This window comes from Podarcis tiliguerta (genome assembly GCF_965153285.1).
Source record: "Podarcis tiliguerta genome assembly, chromosome: 14".
Classification (NCBI taxonomy): Eukaryota; Metazoa; Chordata; class Lepidosauria; order Squamata; family Lacertidae; genus Podarcis; species Podarcis tiliguerta.
The window spans coordinates 40,788,396-40,814,655 of record NC_139547.1 but is presented as its reverse complement, the minus strand read 5'-3'; the positions used below and the strand labels follow the sequence as shown (position 1 = coordinate 40,814,655).

Here is a 26,260-nt window from a genome sequence, read left to right as displayed (position 1 = left end):
CACCTCGAGCTCCTTAAAGAGGAAGGTGGGATAGAAATGCAATAAATAAGAAACAAATACTTGCATTAAAAACCAGAGCTCAGTCAAAGATTTTGTCAGCTTTCAACTTAAGTTTATTTGAGTTAGCTTTTTGGTGCAGCAGCATCACAAAATAACATACGATGGAGTGCAAGAATGGCCACAACAGAACAGATGTGCAGATTAATTTAAGGTATAACATTTTCCTAGGTGATGATATAAAGCTGAACAGTACTGTTCTGCACTGGCCGGATGAGATTGAGGTCATCTTTGAAACCGCAAGGAATCAGCTGATGAACAGACGGGATCACGTGGAGCTCTGTCTCATCAAAAGGTAAGTTACTAACTTAGAAGGAGGTGGCCTCAGAAACTGCTGCCTCCCATTTGAACCTTCCCAAGCCATTAAGATGGGCCTTGGTAGCCCTACCATTGGGAAAAGTGAGCCAAGTAGATTACTGCAATGCGTTATACATAGGGCTGCCTTTGAAGACGGTTCGGAAGCTTCAGCTGATGCAGAATTCGGCAGCCAGGTTGCTCACCCTCTGCTTTGCAGAGTTAAGTTAAAGGTCCATTATTTATTCAATCTAGGCATTTTATATCCCACTTTTCTTTAACAGACTAACAAACCTCCAAGTGACTTAATTCTTCACTTCACTTACTGATTTTTGGGGGCTTTGTTTGTTTGTTTTAATTGAGGAGCAAGCTATAAGATGAGTGAATGCTTTGCTGTCTTTGCTTACAACCAGGTGCTCTGAATTCGAGGCTATCCTAGAAAATTATAACAAAGAAGTTGAAAGCTTCCGAAAGAAGGATGTCATGACCATGGAAGAAATGAAAAACAACGTTGAAAAGTTTAATGAGTTGTCTAAGAATTTGGACGCTGCTCTTTCTGAATATGAAGTTAGTCTCTCCGTAGCTTTAAATTTGCAAATGCTTACTTAGCGTAATCCTAACCATACCTGCTCCATAGTAGGTCCTACTGAATTCAATGGGGCTTACTGCCAGATAAGTGAGGTTAGGATTGCAGCCTTAATTTATTTTACAGTGCCAGCCTGTGCATGTCTATGCAGAAATGAGCTCCTCTGGTTTGCATCCAATATTCACAGTAGACCCATTAAAATAACTTGACCTAAACTAGTCATGTCTATTGATTTAAATGGTTCTACTATTCTGAATATGTCTGATAGTGAGTGCAATTATGCAGCCTAAGGTATTGAGAACGGTTGATCAGTGGTCTTTTCTGGAACACAATTGTGTTCACAGCAACCAGCTTTGAATGGTTTTATTATTTACAGTAGTAATATTTATCATTGCAAAAAAAAAAAAAAAAAAAAAAAGGTTTGTGGCACTTCACAAAGTGCAAGAGGGCAGGTCTCTGTCCTGAGGAGCTCACAGTTCAACCCAAGTGAAGCAACAGAGGGAGGGGAACTTAAGAAGAACCTGCTAGATTAGGCCAATGGTCCATCTAGCATCTTAGTCACACAGCAGCCACCCAGATGCCCGTGGGAAAAGTCCCCCTTGCAATACCTGAGTGCAAGAGCACTCCCCCCACTTTTGATCCCCAGCGGCTAGTATTCAGAAGCATTACTGCCTCTGGCTGAGGAGGCAAAGCATAACTATTGTGGCTAGTAGCCACTGATAGCCTTCTCCTTCACAAATTTGTCCAATCCTTTAAAATCACCCAAGCTGGTAGCCATCACTGCCTCCTGTTGGTGTGAGTCTCATAGTTTATGCACTGCATGAAGATGTGCTTTCTTTTATCTCTCTTGAATCTTCCAACATTCAGCTGCATTGGATATCCCTGAGTTCTAGTGTTCTTCTGCATGCACAGACCATGTTGTAGCAAATTTTGATAAGGAAATGATGTGGGGAGACATAGATCTGAATTTCCCCCTTCTCTAAAGAAATTCTTTTAGCTCTTTTTGTAATGCTGGAATGAAAACACACATACACCAAGAGCTCTGCACCAAATCATTAAAATAATGTGTGTGTATGTGTGTGTTACAGGCTATTAATAAGGAAGAGGAGCTACTGGAACGAGAGAAAAGCCAGTTTCCACTGCTGCAGACTATCATCACAAACAAAATACCTTTTGAACAGCTTTGGGTGACTGCTTACAACTTCCATACAAAGTCTGAGGAATGGATGAATGGTGAGGTTTTTCATGCACGAAGATAAGTTGCTTGCAACTGAGTTGTGTGTCTTAAAAAAATTATGTTTACTGATCTTTACGGGAGAAAATAAAATGTGTGCTCCCTTCCCAGAAAGCAGAAGATTTAATAATAATAATAATAATAATAATAATAATAATAATATCATCTGAAGGCACTTCTAAAATGAAATTCCCCTCACCCAGATATTCATTTGGTAGAAAGTAATCTCCCATTTTCTTTTCTCTGCAGCTAAGTGTACAGCACCTGTCTTGAGGCAGAATATCTCTGAGCCTGAGATATTCTTGCATGGGCATGTATTATTTAAGGCAGTGCTTTTGGTATTTAACTAGGAGTTATTGATTTTGGCTTTGGTTTTGTTACAGTGCCTTCAATACCTGCCAGTAAATCTTTGCAGAGAAAACTTAGGTTTTGAGATTTACAAAATGCTTGTTTGCTTTTTCACATGCAGGACCTCTCCTGCAGCTGAACGCTGAGGAAATCAGTGAAGATGTTGCCACCATGTGGCGGACAATGTACAAACTGACAAAGACCTTAGTAGATCAACCTGGACCAAAGCGTTTAGCGGAGAATGTGAAATTTAAGATCGACAAGTTCAAGCAACATCTTCCTGTCCTCTCTATTGCCTGCAATCGAGGGATGAAGGATAGGCATTGGGAACAGGTAGCGATGGGGAAGTCTGTCGATTATGGTTTCTCTCTGTTTCTCATATTCCCAGTCCTGGGTTCAGTACTGCACATTTGCACATCAGTTTACATATGAAGTCCTTGTGAAAATTAATCAGCATTTTAGTGTGAATTTCTTATGTCACTATCATAAGAGGTTATTCTTTTTTTTTTTTTTAAAAAAAAAAAGCCCCCTTCAAGTGCCCGAAATGGCATGGACATGATTGAGCAGAGGGAATGTGTCATTGTTATCATTGATGTCACGCGCATTAGCCAACTGTAGTGTAGACCTTAACAGGGGTCATGATGCATTCTACAGGACAGGGCCAATGACACAAAAGGTTCCATTTTATGTTGATATCAAATAAGCCTCATCAAGTCAGGGGTCTATTGCTTTGGGATTTTTTATGGGAAACAATTAGCTAAGCAAATGAAATCTGTAAACCCTAGAAAAGGACATTGTAATATACAACACACACGTCGTTGTCCTTTTCACTGCAATTATGATTTAGGTTTAGTTACAGATATGGAGCGTAATGTTTCATGTAAGCATTTCAGTAATTCTTACAACAGGCCCATAAGATGGACCAGTATTGCCATGCCTGTACAAACCCCTTTTCTGTGTTTTGTCCATTTTCCCCCCAGATAAGTGAAATAGTTGGATATGAGATAAGACCTGATGAAACTACATCACTCATGAACATGTTGGAATATGGTCTATCAAAATACATTGATAAGTAAGAAAATAACGCCCAGATCTTTTAATCTGGTTAATATTCGTTACATGCATTAACAACATTAGAGTTTGATTTCTAGTTGATATTTTCTGAAACTGTTAAAAGGCTTGCAATTTTGCTCACTGCCCCAGTTATTTTTTTGTGGAATATTAGGAAACTCTTTAGAATCGAATCAGAAGTTTTCAGTAAAAAATGTATGTGGGGAGACATCTTGTCTTGCTCCAGAACAATGAGGAGCTAAGTTCATGGAATTCTTGTGCCCATTGTGCTCCCACATGTGTGCATCTGTGCTAAAAAAATGCACTCAAAGCCTAACAGCATGGTTCTGTTGTATGTTTACTTAGAAATGAGCCCCACTGTGTCATTAGTAAGTGTGTTTGGGATTGTAGTTTAAGGGTACAATCCTATGCACTCTTGCTTGGGAGTAAGTCCTGTTGAACTGGGCCTCATGTGTAGGGTTACTTACTATTTGCATCTTTAAAAAACCCCATACACTTGAAATGCAGAAATGCATATAATGTCATGCATAGTTTGCCTATTAACCCCCTATTTCAAGCAGGAGCCAAGTGTGGGAAGGTGTACGTCAGGCAAAGAAAGAGAAAACTTTTCCTAGCACCAGAAGCTTTCATTCTTTTTTCTTGGGAGTGAGCAGTGAGGTAGTCAAGTTTGCTGATGATACTGGTTTTCAACCAGTGTGCCATGGCACCCTGGGGTGCCTTGAATGATGGTCAGGGGTGCAGCAGGCAACACTGGCCTCTGTCCCTCTTTCCTTCCCTCCCGCCTCCGATGGTCTCTTGGGTCTTTGCCTCCCAAAGGCTTGCATGGCTGTTTGTTGTAGGAGCCCTGGCTGCAAGCTCCCCAGGCGAATGGTGCCTCTGGGGCTGGCCAGGGGGTGTTTCCCAGGCCCCTGTGGGGCAGTGTGAGGAGGCACTCTCTTTGGAGCAAGGGAGAGTGGAGCTCAGAGACCAGGGGCAACAGCTGCGGCTACCCAGAGGACTCCAAAGGAGAGGGGAGAAGAGGAAGGCTGAGGAAACACTCCACAAGGGAGGGTGTTTGAAAAGGGGTGAGGGCCTGCCAGCTCTGCAGGCAAGTGGTGACATAACTGGGCCCCTGAGCCCCACAGGGGTGCCACAGAAAGAATGTAGCTGGTCAAGAGAGCCGTGGACCCAAAAAGATTGAAAACCTCCAATTTAAAGTACTATTTCCCTAAAAATTTTTCTTGAGCTGAGGGTCAGGACCATGGAGAGCTCTCTGTGGTGAAAGCTTCTCCAGATAACAGCCTTCTCTGGACACACCTCCATTTGCTGTGGACTCACTGTAATTCCAGTGCTGGGTTTTTAATCCATCTTCATACAACATGATCCAAAATACATTTGCATCCTTTGCTTTGTTATAAAACTCTGCTGTTCTGTTGGTTTCTCAAACCAGTTTCACACTCTGACAATTAAAATCCCTCCAGACTCCAACTCCCAATCAGCCTACTTGGCCACTGGTCACTGATGGGGGGGGGGGGCGTGTAGTTCAGTGACATCTAGAAGAGCAAAGGTTCCCCCCCCCCAGGCTTTAGATAATTGCAGCTTTGACTGAGTAAACCAATATTAAACTCACATTTTTGCTTTATTTCCCATTTTCATTTAGACTAGAGCCTATTGGAGCAGCAGCTAGCAAGGAGTACTCCCTAGAGAAAAACATGGAGAAAATGAAATTGGAATGGGCAAATATCTGTTTCACGTTTGTAAAATACAGGGACACAGTGAGTACATTTTCTGCGATCAAGCAACTGTGCCTGGGGCAATAGTTATTTTCTCAGTTATGTTACTTTACTGAGGATCAGTGGGTTTGTTTCTGGTTGAACGTCAGCTGTCCAGAGCTGCTGGAATCTGTGTGTTGCTGCTCCAGTGGTGAACCAGTGAACTGGAGGTGGCAGCTTCCTTAGACTACACCCACCCAAGCTGGCCACCAGGTCTTCATGGGCAAGAGGGAATCTAAAAGGGCTTCCTTTTCCAGCTGAGCCTTGACTGAACCACAAGGTCTTCCTGATCGCTGGCATGTACCTGTATTCTTTGGCCCTGGCACCTGGCTTGTTCTTCAGTCCTGCTTCTTGGTTTGTCCTCCAGTCCTGGCTTGCTCTTTAGTCCCTGGCTTGTCCTTCAGTCCTGCATTACTAATTAGTTCTGACCATTGGCCTGGCGCACAGCTGGCTCCTCAATCACCTGAGGCTGCTGCCCATTGACAGTCTGACCGTAGTGCCTGTGGGAGCAGGATATGCCCCAAGATGGTGTTTTGGTTGGTTGGTTGGTTTGTGATAACCACTTCCATGTATACAGGAGGCTGCTATTTGTATGCCTATTACTGTTTGTATTGACTGGAGATTCTCTATGCCAGCACCATGCATTCCTGTAATATATGGTACATGGGGAAAGGGCAGGTTACCCACATGTGATGACACAAAAATTGTAAACCTGGCAGCAAGAGTCATATGGGGAAGAATAGAATTGCATGTATAATCATTCCATCTATTTCTGATGTTCGGGCTGTAGGTGTGATTGCTTATATAGTCATAAGAACATTGGAAAAACCTGCTGGGTCAGGCCAATGGTCTACCAAGGCAGTATCCTGTTCTCAAAGGGGCCAACCAGATGCCCCAATGGGAAGCCCGAAACCAGGACCTCAACAGCGTTCACTGGTGATTCCCAGCAACTGGTATTCAAGCTAGGAGTAGAAAAGAAGGAGCGGAGTGCTTCAAGGTGTGTCCAGGAACAACATATTGCTACAGGCCCTACTTGTGTATAACACAGTGATAATGGGGTTTTAAATAAGTTACCTCAATTAAGTGTGGCTTCTTTGCAGGACACCAGCATTCTGTCTGCAATCGACGACATCCAGCTCCTGCTGGATGATCACATTGTCAAGACCCAGACAATGTGTGGTTCTCCGTTCATCAAACCGATAGAGGGTGAATGCCGGGTAAGGAGAAACAGGGTTGTCTGTGTTTCTGTGTGCCTCCATGCAGTGCATTAGCGTAAGAACATCCCCATGACGTATTAGGATGGGGTGAGCAGCTTGCTTATTGGGAAGATGGGACACAGGAATCTGCTTTCTACAGTATATCTAGAGCCAGGGTGGAGAACCCGTGGCCCTCCAAATATTGCTGAAGTACAACTCCCATCAGCCCCAGCCAACATGGCTAGTGGTCAGGGATGATGGGAGTTCTGGCTCAGCGACATCGGATATAATAGATCACACTGGTGAACTGTATAACACACCCCTGTTCCTGCTGCAATATACCTGTATACCACTCTGTGCTTTTTAAAAACAACATCCCAAACAAGGCTAGCCATCAGATCTCTTAGCAGAAAGCACAAATCTGTAACATTCTCTGTTATGCAGTCAGCACATTTAGAAAGTCTGTTAGTTGGTATGTCAGGCTGTAAGCCTAACCCCATTTATCTTGGAGTAAACACCATTGAATTCAGTAGGACTTACTTCTGAATAGACAGGGTTAGGATTGCAGCTTGAAGTATTCAGAGAAGACCCACTGAAAATAATGAGTATAATTTTTAACAGGTCTATTTTGAGTAAAACTTAGCTGACTACCACTCTGCAACTGTACTCTGGTACCTGCATTACAGAACCTGTCTGTAGCCGCTTTACATTTATGAAATCCATACAATTTTGAGTATTGTTTTTGGTGATTTCCCCTGCTGTTTAGTGTGATTTATGTGCTTATGTTTAAACTGACCACTTTAGCAAGGACACATTCTCAAATGTCATTGCTGAGGGTCGATTTTATAAACCCTTTTTTAGGGAGGATGGTTGATCTTTTATATATAAAAAAAGCTATTTCCAAATATTTGAAAAACAAGTTTGAGAAGCACTGTTAATCAGTTTGGGGAGGGGAGGATTGTTACAACACCATGCAATTTTGTAGGTACACTGATACAACAGGAGAGATGAAAGGAGGGAGGGGGAATGAAGCTTGTTATTTAATGTTGCCTCAAGTCTGCTGAGTGAGAATTAAAAATAGTGCCTTGAAGACCTTTACATTGATCTCTTTACAGAGGTGGGAGGAGAAGCTTGTTGTGATGCAGGAAATTTTAGACAATTGGTTAAAATGCCAGGCAACGTGGCTTTATCTGGAACCCATATTCAGCTCTGAGGACATTATTGCTCAAATGCCAGAGGAGGGGAGGAAGTTTGGAATAGTGGACATGTACTGGAAGGACATCATGGTGCAAGCAGTAAGTAGACAGTTGCACTTGGGATTTTGCACACACAAAAACTGTTTAGGCGGAAGGGACCCACAGTGTCATCTAGTCCAACCCCCTACAGTACGAACATATCACATGGGGGGGGGACGTTCATGAATAGAGCATTTCAATTTCCATGTAAAAGAAAGATTGCAATAGTTTTGAGCCAGGTTGTTGCTCACCAACAGTGGTTGGTCTTTAGCAGACAAAATGGTTGGGGGTTCTTACACAGCATACCATACCTGTTTTGTACAGTGGCAGCTGTGTGATGTAGCAGAGTTCTAGTGTTGCATAGAGACTGCATTCACATCCCCTGCTCAGCTGCAAAGTTTACTCTCGAGTCACTCCTGCTCAGTCTAATTTGCCTCACAGTGTAGTTTAAGTGAGCCTTGGCAAGGCTATCAACATGGCAGGCAGTCTTCTCCCTCCCAAGGTGAGTGTCCTGTTTTGAACTGACAGAGCCCACAAACATCCTGAGAGATATGTGGTCCAGCCAGTGGTAGCAGGAACCAGGTTCAAAGAGAACCGTCCCGTAAGATACCTGCAGGCAAACACAGGAAGTCAGTATGGGCCCAAAATGCAAGAGAATTGAGATGGTCAACTACAAATCTTGTAGAACCATGGGCAAATCGCTAGGTGTGCTAAACTTGTTCTGATGGAGTCCTAGCTGCAAATGATGCTTTGTATCAAGGATGAGGAGCCTGTGGGGGCTCAGCTTCTTTACTATTGTAAGCTTTTTTAACAAAAATAGGTGAAAGACACCAGAGTCCTGATCGCCACTGAGCAACCAAAGATGTTGGACAGACTTCAAGAAGCAAATATGCTTTTGGAAGACATCCAGAAGGGTCTGAATACTTACTTGGAAAAGAAAAGGTTATTTTTCCCAAGGTGGGCTCGTTAACAAGTTTCAATTTAAAGCAAATCGATTCTCATTAAGAAATTAGATTTGTGGATACACATGGCACATTGACTACACAGGAAGCATTGAGTTCAGAGGCCTGGGACTCTTAGAAATAAGAAGCTGGACTGAGGCTATGGCTATTAAATGAAGAGGCTTAATTCAGGGAGCTTTCCTTGCTCACTGTTGCAAACAGACTGGTGTTCTCCTTCCAGAATTATTTCTTGAGTCCTGAAGTAGACTAGTCTATGCTTAGGCCAGAGTATTCTGGAATGGTGGTCTGGATGAAGGAATGATCTGTCATAGACATTACACTGAGCAGTCAAATTGAGCAGACTTAAACAACCAGAGCCCTACTGAATCCGTCCAAAGGCCTATCTAGCCCAGCATCCTAATTTCCACAGCGGCCAACCTGATGCCTCTTGGGAAGCCTACAAGGAAGCCATAGGGATAATAGCTGCTTTCAGCTGTTGTTCCACAGCAACTGGTTTTCAGAGGCATGGTCCCTCTGATCATGGACATAACATACACCCACCATGGCCTGTAGCAACTGATTGCCTTATTATCCTCCATGAATTTGAATAATTCCCCCTTTAAAACTAAGTTGTGGCCATTGCCACATCTTGTTGCAGCAAACTCCATAGTTTAGCGGTGTGCTGCATGATGGGGTACTTCCATTCCTCTGTCACATATCTCTGACCAGTGAGCTACACTGAATGATCCTGGGTTCTAGTATTAGGGAGGGAAGGAAACTCCTCTCTACACACTTTCTATATGACATACATAATTTTTAAAGCCTTGGTCATTCCTGCCTTACTTTCCTTTCCCTCCCAATGGTACAAAACCCTCTCAAACATGGTTGCATTTCCTTCTGAGTAGTGGTGCTGTGATAAATTTGGACAGATAAGGACCTTAGGGGGCAAACAGCGGTCATAAAAATCAAGAGGAGATGCAGAAATCGTCTCTGGCTTTTGAGTTGTAGTAAGATGCTACCTACACGTTTGCTAAGCTTATCGTCACACAAGAGATAAGCTTCTCTGTTCTTAAGACTTACCCCAGGCCACACACCCTCTTCCCAGCTCCAGCTCTAATTAGCCTTCTTCCCACTCTCCTTGAGTGTTTTTGTCTGGCTGCAAAGTATTATTGAACTCTGAGAATGCCTCTTGCTTGCCTAGATGGAAGACAGAGATGGGTCTATGAAAGTGTGTAGAAACTATCCTTTTGTACTACGGTAACATTTGCATGAGTTGTTTTGCCTCACCGACCGTTGGCACATCCCCATCCCCCAAGGTTGCCTAGAAGAGAATGCAGCCCTTTGGTTGAAAAAAAGCTCCACACCTCTGACCTACCTGCTGAGATACTTTTAACTGAAGGAGCAGACATGGGAGCTGGGACTTCCTGTATTTGGCATAAATGCTGAGCGGTGGCCCCTCCCCATTCAGGTCAGGGGTCAATGAAGTGATGACCACCAAACTGTGTGACTTCTGTGTCATGAAAATTAATGTGTGGATGTTAAAAACAACAACCCTATTTTGAACAGATTCTTCTTCCTTTCTAATGACGAGTTGCTGGAGATTTTGTCCGAAACCAAAGATCCTCTCCGAGTGCAGCCACACTTGAAAAAGTGCTTTGAGGGAATCGCAAAACTAGACTTTACGGAGAACATGGAGATTATAGGCATGATCAGCTCAGAGAAGGAAATTGTACCTTTTATCAAGACAATCTACCCAGCACAAGCCAAAGTAACCTTTGCATAGAATTTTCTTGTTTTTTCTGTTTGATAGCTTGGCCATAGCAATGTGCTTATTGGGGAATAAGCTCAATGGAAGATGCCAGTTTTTAGATGAAAAAGTGAAGAGCATTGAAAAGTAGTCCTTTTGTCCACCATCAATTATCTTTATCTTGGAGCAGGGCAAACCAGGACTAGGAATGGGAAAGAAACTCTATTCAGTTTGCATTTTAAAGTGAACCTACATAATTAATACTTTCTGAAAGAATAAGCAAACTGAATCATAGCCACCCTTCTAAATTTGCATTTATCTGAATTTTGCTGTGCAGTTCTTCAACCAAGTAATCTGTACAATGTGCAAAGAAATGCATATATTAGTGGGTGGAAACACATTTTATTAGGGTGACTTGTTTGTGGAAATGTGTGTGTTGGGCAAAATTCCATTGAAGGATGTTTTTGTTAGGAGAAATTCTCATTAAAATGCTTAACAGATTTTAATGACAACTTAAACAAAAATGAATTTGCCAACTGACGTGAAATGGGGAGAACTGAAGACAAGGAAAATGGGAAACTGAGAGAAACCAAAATCAATTCACCCATTCCTAGGCAGAGTTGAAGCTGCCCATGTGAGTGCAGTAGGAAGCTGTATTCCAGGAGAGGCTCAGGGGAGACTCCTCACCCTTCCTGGTCATCTGCTGTGTCCCAGTGCACACCTGGTCCTTCTCTGGCTATTCCCTCCTCCCAAGTATCCCTAGTGGCAAACCAGGCAAGGACTGTTCCGGTGGTGCTGGAATTCTTTCTGGGACTAATGCCATCTCTGCTGCAGGGGGGTGAAAACTGGAGGTGAAAGGGGAGAGCCTGGGACCAAGGTGTCCAAGCTTGGTGTGTGGGACCTTGGGGGAGACGAGTAAGATGTATTTGGTGCTCAGTATCTCAGGTTAAGGGACGCGGGTGGCGCTGTGGGTTAAAGCCTCAGTGCCTAGGGCTTGCCGATCGAAAGGTCGGCGGTTCGAATCCCCGCGGCGGGGTGCACTCCCGCTGTTCGGGCCCAGCGCCTGCCAACCTAGCAGTTCGAAAGCACCCCTGGGTGCAAGTAGATAAATAGGGACCGCTTACTAGCGGGAAGGTAAACGGCGTTTCCGTGTGCGGCTCTGGCTCGCCAGAGCAGCGATGTCACGCTGGCCACGTGACCCGGAAGTGTCTCCGGACAGCGCTGGCCCTTGGCCTCTTTGAGTGAGATGGGCGCACAACCCTAGAGTCTGTCAAGACTGGCCCGTACGGGCAGGGGTACCTTTACCTTTACCTCTATCTCAGGTTGATAGATTGTGATAGCAGGCTCTGGAGGTCTCTGCATAGTCCCACTCCTCTTCCTCAGATGATGTCCCTCCAGGCTGGGCTCTGACCTGTACAACATATAATATGTCACATATATATTGCCTAGTAGCATAGATTCCTTTTCATTGAGGGCATTTCCAATTAAAATCTTATTAACAATGAATGTGTGAGTTACTGCACAGAACCTGTTCTGTGCCAGCCCTTTGAAACGAACCACATATATGATTCCTCTACAGGGTTTGGACTTTCTCATTGTGAAAGTTCTCATTCAATCATGGTATGGTTTTGGGTTCATGGAGCCTTCATTTTCACATTTATCTTTTTTCCTAAGGGCATGGTTGAGAAGTGGCTGTCACAAGTAGAACACATGATGCTGTCCAGTATCAGAAAAGTCATAGAAAGGGGCATCGGAGGATATGATCAGGTAATAAGCAATGATTTGCAGTGACACAGTTGTACTTAAGGTATCTTAAGTCCCATGAACTTGATTGAACTGAAATTCAGGTTTACAGTGGTACCTTGGGTTAAGAACCACGCGATTTCTGTTCTCATTCTGAAGCAAAGTTCTTAACCCGAGGTACTATTTCTGGGTTAGCCGAGTCTGTAACCTGAAGCGTCTGTAACCTGGAGCGTCTGTAACCCAAGGTGTCACTGTAGTAGTTTAAGTGGTCCATTGATAAGAAGCAGTGGTGCCAACTTGAATAAAATATTGGGGTGGGGGGCAGGTAAGCCTCACCCCATATCAGAGTTGAACTCATGGCCTTTTCCCATTAAATTGTATTCCTGGAAGCTTTCGTCATTTCAGCAGCTTACTTTGGGAGTGTGTGTGTCTGTTCATTCAATCTTCAGAGTTTGAGAGCCAGAAACTCCCTGATCTACTGCAAATCACCTAAAGATCTACAAGGAAACTAGCTTCTTTCCATCCTAATTTAAAGTATAGTTAGTGGAGGCAAAAAGAGAGTGCATCATAAGAAGTGATTTGCATAAAATCTGCCCGTGCTGATTTATATGTATAAATAATTACTATAAGTTGCATAGAAATATGTCTCAGCACAGTGTGGTGTATTCAACCTGCTGTCTGGGTACTAATTGTGCATGGGCAGCTTCAAGGTTCTCCCTTCTTATAGCTCTTTATCCTTAATCTAGACATCGGACTGTTTTCCATAAAGTAGAGCTACATGGCTACCCCCTATGGCAGTGGTTCCCAATTAGGGGTCCGGGGATCCCTGGGGGTCTGTGGAACACACCCAGGGGGTCCAAGGCACCATCTTCTGCCAGGAACTCACTTATCTTTTTAATTGTACAGTGAAAGCCACAATGATGATCCATTGATTACCCAGCCTCTGCTTGCTTGCTGGCAGGGGGAAACTTGTGAAAGAGTTGCTGGATGGCAAGTGAGCTGGGATTGGGCAAAAAAAATCTCTGACACAGTTTCTTTGGGCTCTTGTGATTAGAGGGAGCAGAGAGAGCGAGAGCACAAATGGCTTACTCCCTGGGGCAGGTTCTCATGCTTATCATTAAAAAATGTAAGGGATCCCTTCCCCAATACTTTATCAAGCTCTGACCAAGCCTTCACCTATGTCTTGAAGATGCAAGATCCCCTAATTATGCTGCAAGTTTTGTTTAGATGTACCATCACAGATTACAAGTAAGGAATCACATGTTTGAATATTCTGTCAAATAAAAAAACCCCTTCTGCATATAGAACACTTGCAAGTTAGGGACACAATTGCTTTCAGTTGCAGTGGAGCAATGGAGACAAGTTTTTCCTACCGTCTGGGGATAGGCAATTTGTGGTAATATCACAAATTTTATGGTCTGTTTTTTTTAGTATACCAAAATCCTTTGCTTATGAGGGTCCTCCCACATTTTCTTCAAAAAAATGCTTTGCACAGGTAACTACTATGGAGTTATAAAAAATTTCAAAAGTAGGTGGTCCTCAGTAATTAGCTAATTGGGAAACACTGCTCTATGGAGTCAGGACTTTCCCTTTATTCATATTATAATGTTAATTGTTTATGTTGGTGTCTTTTTACATGTGCATGTTTAAATTTGTTGAATGTCACCTAGAGACTGCTGGTATTATTCAAGCAGCAAATAAAACGAAACAAATATCACATTGTAGATCAGGGAAGTTTTGGAAAACATTTCATCCTCCCATTTAGAACCATAGTTTCCCCTTTATATTAAAATCTCAGAGCCCTCGTTGGCCATGGCAGTCTAATGTTATTCGCTTTGTTTTTAAAGGTTCCCCGGAATAAGTGGGTGCTGCAGTGGCCAGGACAAGTAGTTATCTGTGTATCATCCATCTTCTGGACAAAAGAAGTATCAGAAGCCATACAAGGAAAAACTCTACCTGTAAGATTTGGGGGAGGGGCTTGCTGTAACACTAATTCATTAATTTCAGTGGGTCTGCTCGGAGGAGGACATAGTTGGAGACAACCCTTTATATATTGTTCAAATAATTTATTGGGCAGAGAGAGATTGACTTGTATTGCATTGATCTGGAAGCAGCTCTGGAAGCCTTTATCTACTGAATAGGTTAAAATTATTTAAATGATAAATAATCAGGGACAATCCCCTTAACGGTTCTGGGCAAACACTGCAACATGGTGCTTCAAGTCCTACCTGTTGGTAATAATGACCTCATTTTTCCCCCTGCAGGCATTTTTGGAGAAAAGCAACAAACAGATTGGAGAAATTGTTGAACTGGTCAGAGGGAAGCTGTCAGGCGGGGCCCGGCTCACCCTGGGAGCCCTCACGGTCATTGATGTGCATGGTAAATGGCAAGGCCGGGAAGTAGGAGAACAGCAGGATACATAAGAAATTGAAATGCCCCTTCCAGTGAAAGTCACGAGATGGAAAGGGAGCTAGGGTTAGAAATGGAATGAGTATTTGAAAAATGGAAGGGGGGTCTCAAAAATGCAAGCACACACACTCCGCCCCCACTTCTCAGATGAAGTTGCCTTCAACTGAATAACCAGCCCATTGATACCCCTAGCTTAGCACTATCTATAATGACTATCAGTGGCTTTTTCAGGTTTTCAGACAGGAGTTGAAGCTCAATGTTTGGCTTAAGTGCACTGGTCCATTTGACAAAATATCTTTGTTCCTGCAGCACGGGATGTTGTCGCAAAACTGTCTGAAGACAAAATTTCAGATCTGAACGATTTCCAGTGGATTTCTCAGCTGAGATATTACTGGGAAGAGGGAGAAGTGATGGTCCGAATGATTACAACTGAAGCCAGATATGGCTATGAGTACCTGGGCAACTCCCTTCGTTTGGTGATAACGCCGTTGACCGACCGATGCTATAGGTAACACTCCTCCCCACTTTTTTAATGTTTGTGTTTTTTGTTCACAAGTCATGCTCAGAACTGGAATGTCAGCAGGATATAGGTTAGGAGTAGTGAACCTGTGCCCCTCCAGATGTTATGGGACTCCAGTTCCCCTTATTGCCATCCAGCATGGCTAGTGGTCAGGTATGAAGGGATGTGGAGTCCAGCAACATCTGGAAGACAAAGCATTGGCTACCTTGGCTTACACATATGAAGTCCCAGGTGATTGATTAAATGATAGATAGATAGATAGATAGATAGATAGATAGATAGACAGACAGACCACACTTTCCTAAAAATACAGCAAGATGGAACACAGCATATAAAATTACCGTATCATCAGTAAAAACATCAGTAAACAGTAGCTTGTGTTTTTAAAAAAGAGTCACATTGCAAAGGCCTGTGTGAATAACACTATTTTTAGAAAGCGTCTAAAAGGCAGGAATAATTATGGTCAAACCTCTACTGGCAGGGAGTTTCACAGGGCAGGACCTTCCACTCTAAAAGTTTGATCCCAAATAAATGCCACTTGAACCTCAGGACCGTAGTATCCCGTGCTAGAGGTTTTTAAAAAGGAAGGCTACCTACGTAAGAAACTAGAGAGCTGTGCCCAGTTCTTGGCTGAATGTTCCATTAATCCATCTAGCCATTGTCATATCCTAAAACATGCGTGGTATTTGGGTTGGGGCAGGGCAAATGTCATGGGGAGATTCTTGCCCCTCTCAGCAACTGCATGCAAGCTCATAGATTTGCATACTTCCCTTTTCTGAAAACACTGGGTGTTCCAAAAAGTATAGTATTTCATTGAGAAATGAACAATGTTTGAACTTGTTCTGTTTAACTTTGGCCATTTGACTATACTGAGAGGGTGAGAATTAAAATTCTTATGACTTGCTCAAGGAATAAAGCAAAAATAAATAAACCCACCCACACGTTGAAGGGCCAGTGTCTTAGCATTGTGTGATTCGGCAGACAATCACCAAAGTCTATGGAGAATGAGGATGTCCTAATTTGTACCTAGTGCATGTGTGTGCATAGATCCAGATTCTAACTCCCGGCAGCTCAAACTTCCAGCAGGGGTAATCATCAGGGAGGATGGGAGTTCTACTCTAGCAGTATTAGGACGACCACAGATTTCACCACCCTGGTATCCTATTTTTTTAAAGATATATACTGTGCTAATTCCCCTCTTTTCTTTTTCTTAGAACATTAATGGGAGCTTTGAAACTAAACCTGGGAGGTGCTCCAGAAGGACCTGCGGGAACTGGCAAAACTGAAACCACCAAAGATTTAGCAAAAGCACTGGCTAAGCAGGTAACAAAATAATCTTTTTGCTGATATCTATGTTTCCCCCCCCCCTCCATCCCTCCCTCTCTTTCTCTCTAAAAGTAAGTTTGAGGAATCATCTTTGTTTGCTGAAGCTGTGAATCAAAAGTTCATGAACACCTGAAGAAGAAATAGGACAGGTCTTGTATTTGTTCCTATTAAATCATATGCACACCCCACAAGTCTCTGTGGTGAATATGTAACACCCCGCACATACGTGTCCTGGAAAGAATGGGCCATCCTATTTTTTCACATGAGATTGTGGCAGCCATTTTGTGTGTCGTGCTCTTGCCTCATGCTCTCGCCACAGAAAAAATGCTTTCTCAGGGCTGCGATCTTGCCCGGCACCCAAAAATGTGCCACAGGTTCCTCACCCCTAATGTAGAGAACCCGCAGTTTGCTATTGCATAATCATGTTTTGTTTGTAGTGTGCTTTCCATTTTTCTTTGTAAATTGCTAGAGTTGTAGCTCAGCTTGCCAACTTCTGTAGCGGGGCTCCTGAGCCTTTAACAGCCACATGATACACTGAAATTAATCATGCAAAATTTCGTGCGGTGCTGGCAAAACCTTCACCTGCTGAATTCCTGCGCATTGCACAATTGTTACAGATGCAGGAGCCAATCCTGGAAGAAAATTAAGTGGTTGGCAATGTTATTATTGTTAAGTAAAAATTTGCAGCAACTTTGAACAATATATTATGTCATTTGTTTCAGTGTGTTGTCTTCAATTGCTCTGACGGTCTCGATTACAAAGCCATGGGGAAATTCTTTAAAGGACTGGCACAGGCTGGAGCTTGGGCCTGCTTTGATGAGTTCAACAGAATTGAGGTAATGACTTCCTCTATTTCCGGTGCTTAGACTATGAGTGATGTCACTTCTGTAACCAAAGCAGTGCCACCCTTATATGGGGGAGATATAAACAGGCTTGGAGAATCCCAAGGTTTACTGAAATACTTTAAAAAGAGAGAGAGAGACAAAGCCTAAGGGGGAGGGGAAATATCTGAAATAGCCCAGGCCTGTTCAGTAGCCACAGAATGCTGCCTGACTATTATGGGAGATGGAATGGAAAGAAGTATTGAAGAGGACATGGATGGCTGATTGAAACAATGAAAGCCTGGAGATCTATTGCTAGTCAACGCTGAGCCACCAATCGTCAGTATGAGGCATTTCTCTGTAAAATTTCTGTCTATAGCCGGTTCTCATTGATTTATCACACTATTTCAGCCCAGCCCTAACACAGTGTTTCTCAAACTTGAGTCTCCAGCTGTAGTTGGACTATAACTGCCATCATCCCTGACCACTGGTCCTGCTAGCTAGGGATGATGGGAGTTGGGGACGCAAGTTTGATAAACACTGCCCCAACACATTGTTCAGGTCACATTTAGCGGTCCCTTTACATTGGTTTGAAATGCATGTTTTAAATCTGAAGTATTATTTTCTTTATTTTGTTGTTAGGTTGAAGTTCTCTCTGTAGTGGCACAGCAGATCCTCAGTATTCAGCAGGCTATTATTCGAAAGCTGAGAACATTTATCTTTGAAGGCACGGAGATTTCACTTAATCCAACCTGTGCAGTATTCATCACTATGAATCCTGGATATGCTGGTCGGGCAGAACTTCCTGATAACTTGAAGGTGAATTGTTATACACTGGGAAAGCGAAACACACGTGGGTTGCTGGGCAAGACCAGAAGACTATAACCTGGAACAGGCAGTGAACAAAAAATAGTCTGGATGAGGAAACAGTATGAGGGAGACGGTAACTGACATAAAAGCACAATTCAAAGGAAAGTTTAAGAATTAGGTTTCAGAACCTGGGATAGCTCCCAGGGATCATAGGTGTTGCTCTGACAAAAGCATGTGAAGGGTATAGAAAGGGGCTGCACCTTTTGACACATGACTCTACCGGGCCCCACCCCAAATGTCCATGTGCAGAGGCTTTCCTAAGTTCTGGAACTTTATGCAGTCGAAGTTCCAGAAGGGAAGCCTCCACATATAGAGATCTGCATGCCTGCCTCTGTTCAGAACTGTCACATTCTGTGCATAAATCCATTTAAACCATATTCCTCTTCTACTGCTAGACAGTTCCTGGCAATCCTAGTTCTTATTCCTTAGCTAATTGCTTCTGAAGTCATAGGCTCACAAGTAACTATCACTGAAGCACAACATCCTTGGACAACAACCTTACCTATTGCTTTTTGTTTGACAATACATTGCATATTGATTATTTATTTCTCCCCGCTTTCTGTTCTTCAGGCTTTATTCCGTACTGTAGCCATGATGGTTCCAGATTATGCTTTGATTGGTGAAATTTCACTTTATTCAATGGGATTCCTTGACTCCCGAAGGTACGTTAGTCGGTTTTCAGGTATTATACAGGAAACTTTCACTTGGGTGTGTGTGGAAGGTATATGAGCAACAGAAGTCCTCTTGGAGTCTTGCCATATATATCTTTTCTCATAAACACTTTCCTATATTTTATTTCTCAGATGATGATGATGATGATGATGATGGTGATTGTTAATATTTGTATACTGCCCTATACTTGTAAATCTCAGGGCAGTTCACAACATAAAATTACAGTATAAAAAGAGGTGGCTCCACCACCCTCAACATACCCCACTGCTGCCAGGCTGGGAGTTTAGATTGTCCTACCCACCCAGTGCTCTGTTTTTTTCCCAGGGGGTACTCAAGGGTACGCAGCTCTCAAGGGTACCAGCACCTCTTTTTTCTTGTTAAAAAGTGTGGCATGTACTGTAACAACTTCATGATGAGTACCGGCACCTATTTTTCTAGAAAAAAAACACTACCCACCAATAGCATCCCCTAAGTAAGAGGAAAAACCTGTCATTTGATTTGTCACTTAATCTTTTATAAACTTACTTGGTGATATCTGTTTTAATTATTCATCTATTTATACATCATGTAGACATTTTATCCTCTTTTCTCCATTGTGTTTGCTGTCCATAAATTGTAACATGTCGTATAATCTTTCACAGTCTTGCCCAGAAGATTGTTGCTACCTATCGTCTTTGCTCTGAACAGTTATCATCGCAGCATCATTACGACTATGGGATGCGTGCTGTAAAATCAGTCCTGACAGCAGCAGGAAACTTAAAACTGAAGTACCCAGATGAAAATGAAAGTGTCTTGCTGCTCAGGGCTCTATTGGACGTTAACTTAGCTAAATTCTTGGCACAAGATGTCCCTCTGTTTCAGGTAGGATAATCAATGAACTGTTAACTGATAACATGAACTGTTGCTGCATGAACTGATAACATGAACTGTTGCTGCATGATGTTGATTACAGTGTTATGATTAACTAAGAAGAAAGATTATTCTCATTTGCTTAGAACAGCTTAAATCATGTTTGTGTACAACCAGAAGTTCCTGCTCTTAAATTGCATATTATTTTTTCTTCTTCTTTCATTTCACAGGGAATCATATCTGATTTATTTCCTGGAGTGATTCTACCTCGACCAGATTATGATCTCTTCATCCAGGCACTGAATAACAATATCGCAAAAATTAATCTTCAACCAGTTCCATGGTTTATTGGGAAAATTATTCAGGTTTCTTTAGTTTGAATATTTGCACACTGGAAATGTATATGTAGGCCAGATCCTTAACCCCTCCCTCAGTTGCAGGCCAACTTTGACGGGTGGAGCCACTAATCTGTCTTTGTTACTGAGCCAACTTAGGCTTTATTGATTTCCCTTTTTAAGTTTCTTGACTTAAGGCTACACCTTTCATATTTGCACAGTTCCTATGAAACAATGCTGAGTGTGTCTCAAAGTGCTTTGAGGATTTATTTATTATTGAATATATTCATGTCTTCACACTTCTGTGGATTTCTGATGCCCTTCTAAGGCAGAAAACGTCATCTACACAATGTATTTTTGACAACCCTTATTTCATTGGCACAGATTTATGAAATGATGATGGTTCGTCATGGCTATATGATTGTCGGGGAGCCGATGGGAGGAAAAACCTACGCCTACAAAGTGCTTGCTATGGCCCTTGGGGATCTGAGCCAAGGTACATATCAAATTTAATTCTGCCCAATGCCTTCTTAATTTAAAAAAGAACTTTAACTTCATCTTCTCTTTCCCCAGTCTAGTGCCCTCCAGATGTTTTAGACTGCAGCTAGTTATTACCTGCCAATTAGCTATCAGGCTAAATTCATGGTGCTGGTACAAAGCCCCCTTACAGCTTGGGACCAAACTACTTAAAAGATTACATCACCCATTATGTATCCAACCAATCACTGTGCTCTATAGAAGATGGCCTCCAGCAGACACCATCTCATTAGGAGGTCCATTCTATAAGATATAGAATCTGGGTCTTCAGTGTTGTAGTGGCCAACGTTTGGAACTCTCCCACCATGTACAGATGTCACCTATCTATTATCTTTTGACACCTTCCCATTTCAAGAAGCCTTTTTAAATTGAGATACTCATCCCAGTCTGTATCTGTGCTGGATTAGAAGTTATTTTTCTGTGCACAAAACTATTTTTTTAAATATGAAATCTTTTCATATAGGTTTTTATTTCTGATGTTTTAATTGTTAAATTGCTTTGAGACATTTCACAGGGAGCAATTCACAAATGAAAGGAAATAAATAAGCACCTATCTGCTGCATCCTGTATAGCAAGGCTGATCTTGAAAGAGAAAGCTTACATCTTGAGCACTTTCTTTCTCAATTGCCTGTTGCTGGAGAACAGAGGAAGGTTATGGGTACAAGAATGGAAAATTGCTAATGCTGTTGTTTCCACTCTACACAACAGAGAATTTCAATTGTCTGGAAGACAGATTGAAGGTTGCACTGGCAGAAACATGTCTTACTTTGATCCAAACCTTGAGTTGAATAAGCAGTAAAACCACTTACACATTTTATTAAGCCAAAGCGATCTTTTGTTCCCAGTGTTCTGAAAATGTTGGACTAGTTCCCCTTGAAACTCTCAAAAATTGTTTTCTCAGCCTGCCATCTGAACTTAACCCATCTACTTTCTTTTACTCTTTCTTCCTTGTCTTTGTAACTTCGTCTGTGGCATAGTGTATGCTTAGACTGGGTGTTGTTTTTTCTCCTCTCTGTACTTCAAGGAGGCATTGAAATTGATGTTCACCTATTAAGTGGTACAAACCTGGTTGTGCCTGCCCAGAGTAGCTCCACTGAAGTTAATGAACATAACTAAGTGAGATCCATTAATTTCAGTGAGTATACTCTGAGTAGGAGTAGGGCTAGCTCTGCCATCAGTCGAAGTGAAGGATTATTAACTTGTTATTACTGTATTTTTTAAGCCAGGGAGGAGGAGAGGTGTTTGGGGGATTTTCTGGTCCTGGTTCAAAATAACTTGGTTGGCCTTGGTTGATGGAGCTGCTGCTCTGCCTCAGCCTGCAAAATGTCTTGGATCTCAGGGTCAATTAAAGTTGGGTAACTGAAGAGCGACACCAAGTCTTTGAATTAAAAACAACAACAACAACACTGGAGAAAATAATATACACCAAGAGTGTAACATCTACTTTTGGCCTGAGAAATAGCTTTGGGATAGCAAGGGTTTTTAGGCACCAGTTTCTGCCAGTGAGTTTGCCTTCTAACTAGCCAGAGATCAGAACTGACAAATCTGTCCATTTTAGATTCTCCCAATTTCTCACTTTTCTAATCTTTTGTTTAGTTCTCCACATTTCACCTCAGTTTGCAAATATTTATTGTTAAAAGTCCACATGAAAATCCATCACCATTTAGTGTGAATGTCTCTTAATAGACACATTTTGCTGATACACATTTTTGCAGAGCATTTCCCCCTGATCCAGCATATGCATTTTTGTACGCACTACTTGGCTGCAGAGCTGCATTGTAAAGTTCAGAGAATTTCACATGTTTTTCAGAAAGCACAAATTAGGCAGATTCACCTTTAAATGAGAATTGAATTCCTCCCATGTTGCTAACCTAAGATACTTTTTTTTGTCTCAGATCCTTCAACAGAAGAATCTGCAGTTGAATATAGAATTATTAATCCAAAAGCTATTACCATGGGACAGTTGTATGGGTGTTTTGACCCTGTGAGCCATGAATGGACAGATGGCGTTCTTGCAACCACCTTCAGAGAACAAGCCAGCTCTACAACAGAGGACAGGAAGTGGATTGTCTTTGATGGTCCTGTTGATGCTGTTTGGATAGAGAACATGAACACTGTGTTAGATGATAACAAGAAGGTAAGTGCCATGGCTGTAATGATGTTGTTGTTGTCGTTTAGTCGTGTCCGACTCTTCGTGAACCCATGGACCAGAGAACGCCAGGCACTCCTGTCTTCCACTGCCTCCCGCAGTTTGGTCAAACTCATGCTGGTAGCTTCGAGAACACCGTCCAACCATCTCGTCCTCTGTCGTCCCCTTCTCCTTGTGCCCTCCATCTTTCCCAACATCAGGGTCCTTTCCAGGGAGTCTTCTCTTCTCATGAGGTGGCCAAAGTAGTGGAGTCTCAGCTTCACAATCTGTCCTTCCAGTGATCACTCAGGGCTGATTTCCTTCAGAATGGATAGGTTTGATCTTCTTGCAGTCCATGGAACTCTCAAGAGTCTCCTCCAGCACCATAATTCAAAAGCATCAATTCTTCGGCGATCAGCCTTCTTTATGGTCCAGCTCTCACTTCCATACATCACTACTGGGAAAACCATAGCTTTAACTATATGGACCTTTGTTGGCAAGGTGATGTCTCTGCTTTTTAAGATGCTGTCTAGGTTTGTCATTGCCTTTCTCCCAAGAAGCGGGCGTCTTTTAATTCGTGGCTGCTGTCACCATCTGCAGTGATCATGGAGCCCAAGAAAGTAAAATCTCTCACTGCCTCCATTTCTTCCCCTTCTATTTGCCAGGAGGTGATGGGACCAGTGGCCATGATCTTCGTTTTTTGATGTTGAGCTTCAAACCATATTTTGTGCTCTCCTCTTTCACCCTCATTAAAAGGTTCTTTAATCCCTCCTCACTTTCTGCCATCAAGGTTGTGTCATCTGCATATCTGAGGTTGTTGATATTTCTTCCAGCAATCTTAATTCCGGCTAGGGATTCATCCTGCCCAGCCTTTCGCATGATGAATTCTGCATATAAGTTAAATAAGCAGGGAGACAATATACAGCCTTGTTGTACTCCTTTCCCAATTTTGAACCAATCAGTTGCTTCTCTGAGTTATTCAAGCCGCTTCGCCATGGCAAGGCAGTGATCCATGAAGGGGGGCTGTAATGATAGAGTTTGTAATTTAGAGATTTATTTCCTTAGTATTAAGAAGGTAATTTGAGGACTTGCTCTAAGGTTGCATGATTCAAGCAGTTCCAAAGGCCTAGAGCAGTTGTGGCCAAACCTGGCCCTCCAGCTGCTTTTGGACTACAACTTCCATCATCCCTAGCTAACAGGACGAGTGGTCAGGGATGACGGGAATTGGAGTCCCAAAACAGCTGGAGGGCCAAGTTTGGCCACCACTGGCCTAGAGGCTGCTCCCCATGCTTGAAGAATAAAGTTGTTGCAAGCTATTCTTCCTTCCTCTAGTTTGTGGATTCAAAATCATTACACTGTAAGAAGTGTAGAATGAGGACTGCACTGAATCAACTGGAAGCAATTTTCTAGCTGTACCACTAGACACATATGGTAGTAAGAAGCTGTGGGAACCACACCCAGTGGTTGATTGCAACTGGTTCATTTATTATTGTAGTTATTTTTAAATAACCTGCATTATTTGCTTTAAGATAACCACTAACTCCATCTATCTGGAATTAAGCCCCATTGAACTGAGTAGACATTAAGATTGTGCTGTTATCAAAAGCAAAGCATATCTGTAGAAGTGGGGAAGCAAAGTCTCTGTAACTCTTTCTGCCTATATACATAAATATGTAAGCGTGTCATCATACTGTAATTTGCAAGACCACAAATATGCAGCTGTGGGAACTGCAGCACAATGTGTGAGCATTCCAGACAAGCCATGCTGTTGCCCACCTCACTCTGACGCTCAGTGGATTTGGCAAGGTTAAGAGATAGGAAAGGGGTTTGGTGAGGGGTAAAGGGAGTGGGGTTGGCCTGGTGTAAAGGAAGCAGGGAGGAGATTGGCAAGCATGTGGGGGTCTGGTAGGTGTAGGCAGCTTTGGCAACTGAAGCAATCAGAGGCAACAATCCCTAGTATAGAATAACACTGTTCTAATGCAAGATGGCAATGATTTAAATTCATTCATTGCTTTTTACAAGAGTCTCAAAGCAAATTTAAACGGAAGGTGTTTACATCACAGCGCCTGTCTTAATTATTTTAGATTACAGTCAGGGAAATATTTATCTAATACTAGATAGTTTGCTATAGGCTTCTAATACACAAATAGCTCTTTGAATCATGGCCTTCTGGGTTTCCAATTAAATATCTAAGTTGTGTGCATTAATTTCTACAGGTCTACTCTTAGTAGGACTAGCATTGGCTACTACCCACTGTCTTTTTAATATCTCTGTGTGTTTGTGTGCATGCGAGCACACACACATGCACATGCTTCCAGACATTAAACAATCATAGTATAATATAAACAATCATAATATAAAATGGAAAAAGAAGTTTCCAGTGCAGCCATGCTGGAAGAGGAGAGAGGGAATTGCCTTTCTTATCCTAAATCATGGTTAAACATTACACGCAAACCTTTCATTATATTTTGCTCTCACGCATGGAAGTATGAGAAGAAACAAACGAATGATGTTCATCCTCTTACAGAATGTCACTGTTGTTCATGTGCGTGTCTGTAAAATGACTGAAACTCTGTGTGACACATGCTGCAATAGTGCAAGTTGTCCTGTCACAATCCCTACCATACACATGACTGAACCATGGTTACATGATGTTTTCATTCTAGCTGTGCCTAATGAGTGGTGAAATAATTCAGATGAGTGCAAAGATGAGCTTAATGTTTGAGCCAGAAGATCTGGAACAAGCATCTCCAGCTACTGTCAGCAGGTAACTTTTGCAAGCAGAGCCAATAGCAGCTTTGTGTGCCTCTCTATATTGTTACAGGATTGGTGCATACATATGTACGTACATACATACATACATACATACCGTATTTTTTGATCCATAACACTCACTTTTTTCCTCCTAGAAAGTAAGGGGAAATGTCTGTGCGTGTTATGGAGCGAATGCCTACAGATGGTGGGGGGTCCTGCTGCAGTCGTGAGCAGAGGATCCATGGTTCCCCTTCCTTCCCTCCTCCATGGCTTTGAAACAGCAAAGTGGGAGAAGAGCCGCTGAGTGGGGAGGAGAGAGGGACAGAGAGCCTGTTTGCTTTAATACCAAATACCATGATACTGGAGAAAGAGATCCATGTTCAGGGAGAGAGAGACCTGACCTTACAGGCTTCCTTCATGATGTTGCAAAAAGGTCCAGAGTTGGTCCCCTTCCAGTGTCAAAGAGGGGAAAAATAGGTGTCTATTTCTGCCTAGGGATGGTGGTGGGGAGAGGGAATTGATCCAGCTACAGTAAATCTGTTAGGTTTGTAAGGTGCCAGAAGAATCCTAGCAATTGTCCAGTGTCATCTGAAGGCTGAGTCAACTTTCATAAGTCTTACCCCCTCATTGCAAGCAAATTTCTGCAACAAAACTGTTAATTCTTCCAGGTGTGGTATGATCTACATGGAACCTCACCAGTTAGGCTGGAAGCCTCTGAAGGATTCTTATATGAACACATTGCCTCCAAACTTGAACAGCGAACACAGAGAACTGGTTTGTGGACCTATAATTTAATAATAATAATAATAATAATAATAATAATAATAATAATAATA

General features: G+C 42.5%; 1 protein-coding gene across 9 annotated transcripts in view; it reads left to right on the top strand.

Annotated features, from left to right (window-relative positions):
* The window catches only part of DNAH3 (dynein axonemal heavy chain 3), an 85,773-nt gene that overhangs the window by 23,565 nt on the left and 35,948 nt on the right, over positions 1 to 26,260 (top strand). For all 9 annotated transcript variants that reach the window (XM_083413258.1, XM_083413265.1, XM_083413260.1 and 6 more), the window contains exons 16-39: positions 229 to 352; positions 765 to 918; positions 2,026 to 2,170; positions 2,641 to 2,852; positions 3,500 to 3,591; positions 5,230 to 5,344; positions 6,442 to 6,558; positions 7,653 to 7,832; positions 8,593 to 8,729; positions 10,280 to 10,481; positions 12,135 to 12,227; positions 14,051 to 14,161; positions 14,468 to 14,582; positions 14,922 to 15,120; positions 16,347 to 16,455; positions 17,181 to 17,294; positions 17,922 to 18,098; positions 18,720 to 18,811; positions 19,463 to 19,682; positions 19,901 to 20,035; positions 20,390 to 20,501; positions 22,438 to 22,679; positions 25,337 to 25,437; positions 26,093 to 26,198. In XM_083413258.1, coding sequence (XP_083269384.1) covers positions 229 to 352; positions 765 to 918; positions 2,026 to 2,170; positions 2,641 to 2,852; positions 3,500 to 3,591; positions 5,230 to 5,344; positions 6,442 to 6,558; positions 7,653 to 7,832; positions 8,593 to 8,729; positions 10,280 to 10,481; positions 12,135 to 12,227; positions 14,051 to 14,161; positions 14,468 to 14,582; positions 14,922 to 15,120; positions 16,347 to 16,455; positions 17,181 to 17,294; positions 17,922 to 18,098; positions 18,720 to 18,811; positions 19,463 to 19,682; positions 19,901 to 20,035; positions 20,390 to 20,501; positions 22,438 to 22,679; positions 25,337 to 25,437; positions 26,093 to 26,198 — 3,404 coding nt within the window. The remainder of the gene's footprint in view (positions 1 to 228; positions 353 to 764; positions 919 to 2,025; positions 2,171 to 2,640; positions 2,853 to 3,499; positions 3,592 to 5,229; positions 5,345 to 6,441; positions 6,559 to 7,652; positions 7,833 to 8,592; positions 8,730 to 10,279; positions 10,482 to 12,134; positions 12,228 to 14,050; positions 14,162 to 14,467; positions 14,583 to 14,921; positions 15,121 to 16,346; positions 16,456 to 17,180; positions 17,295 to 17,921; positions 18,099 to 18,719; positions 18,812 to 19,462; positions 19,683 to 19,900; positions 20,036 to 20,389; positions 20,502 to 22,437; positions 22,680 to 25,336; positions 25,438 to 26,092; positions 26,199 to 26,260) is intronic.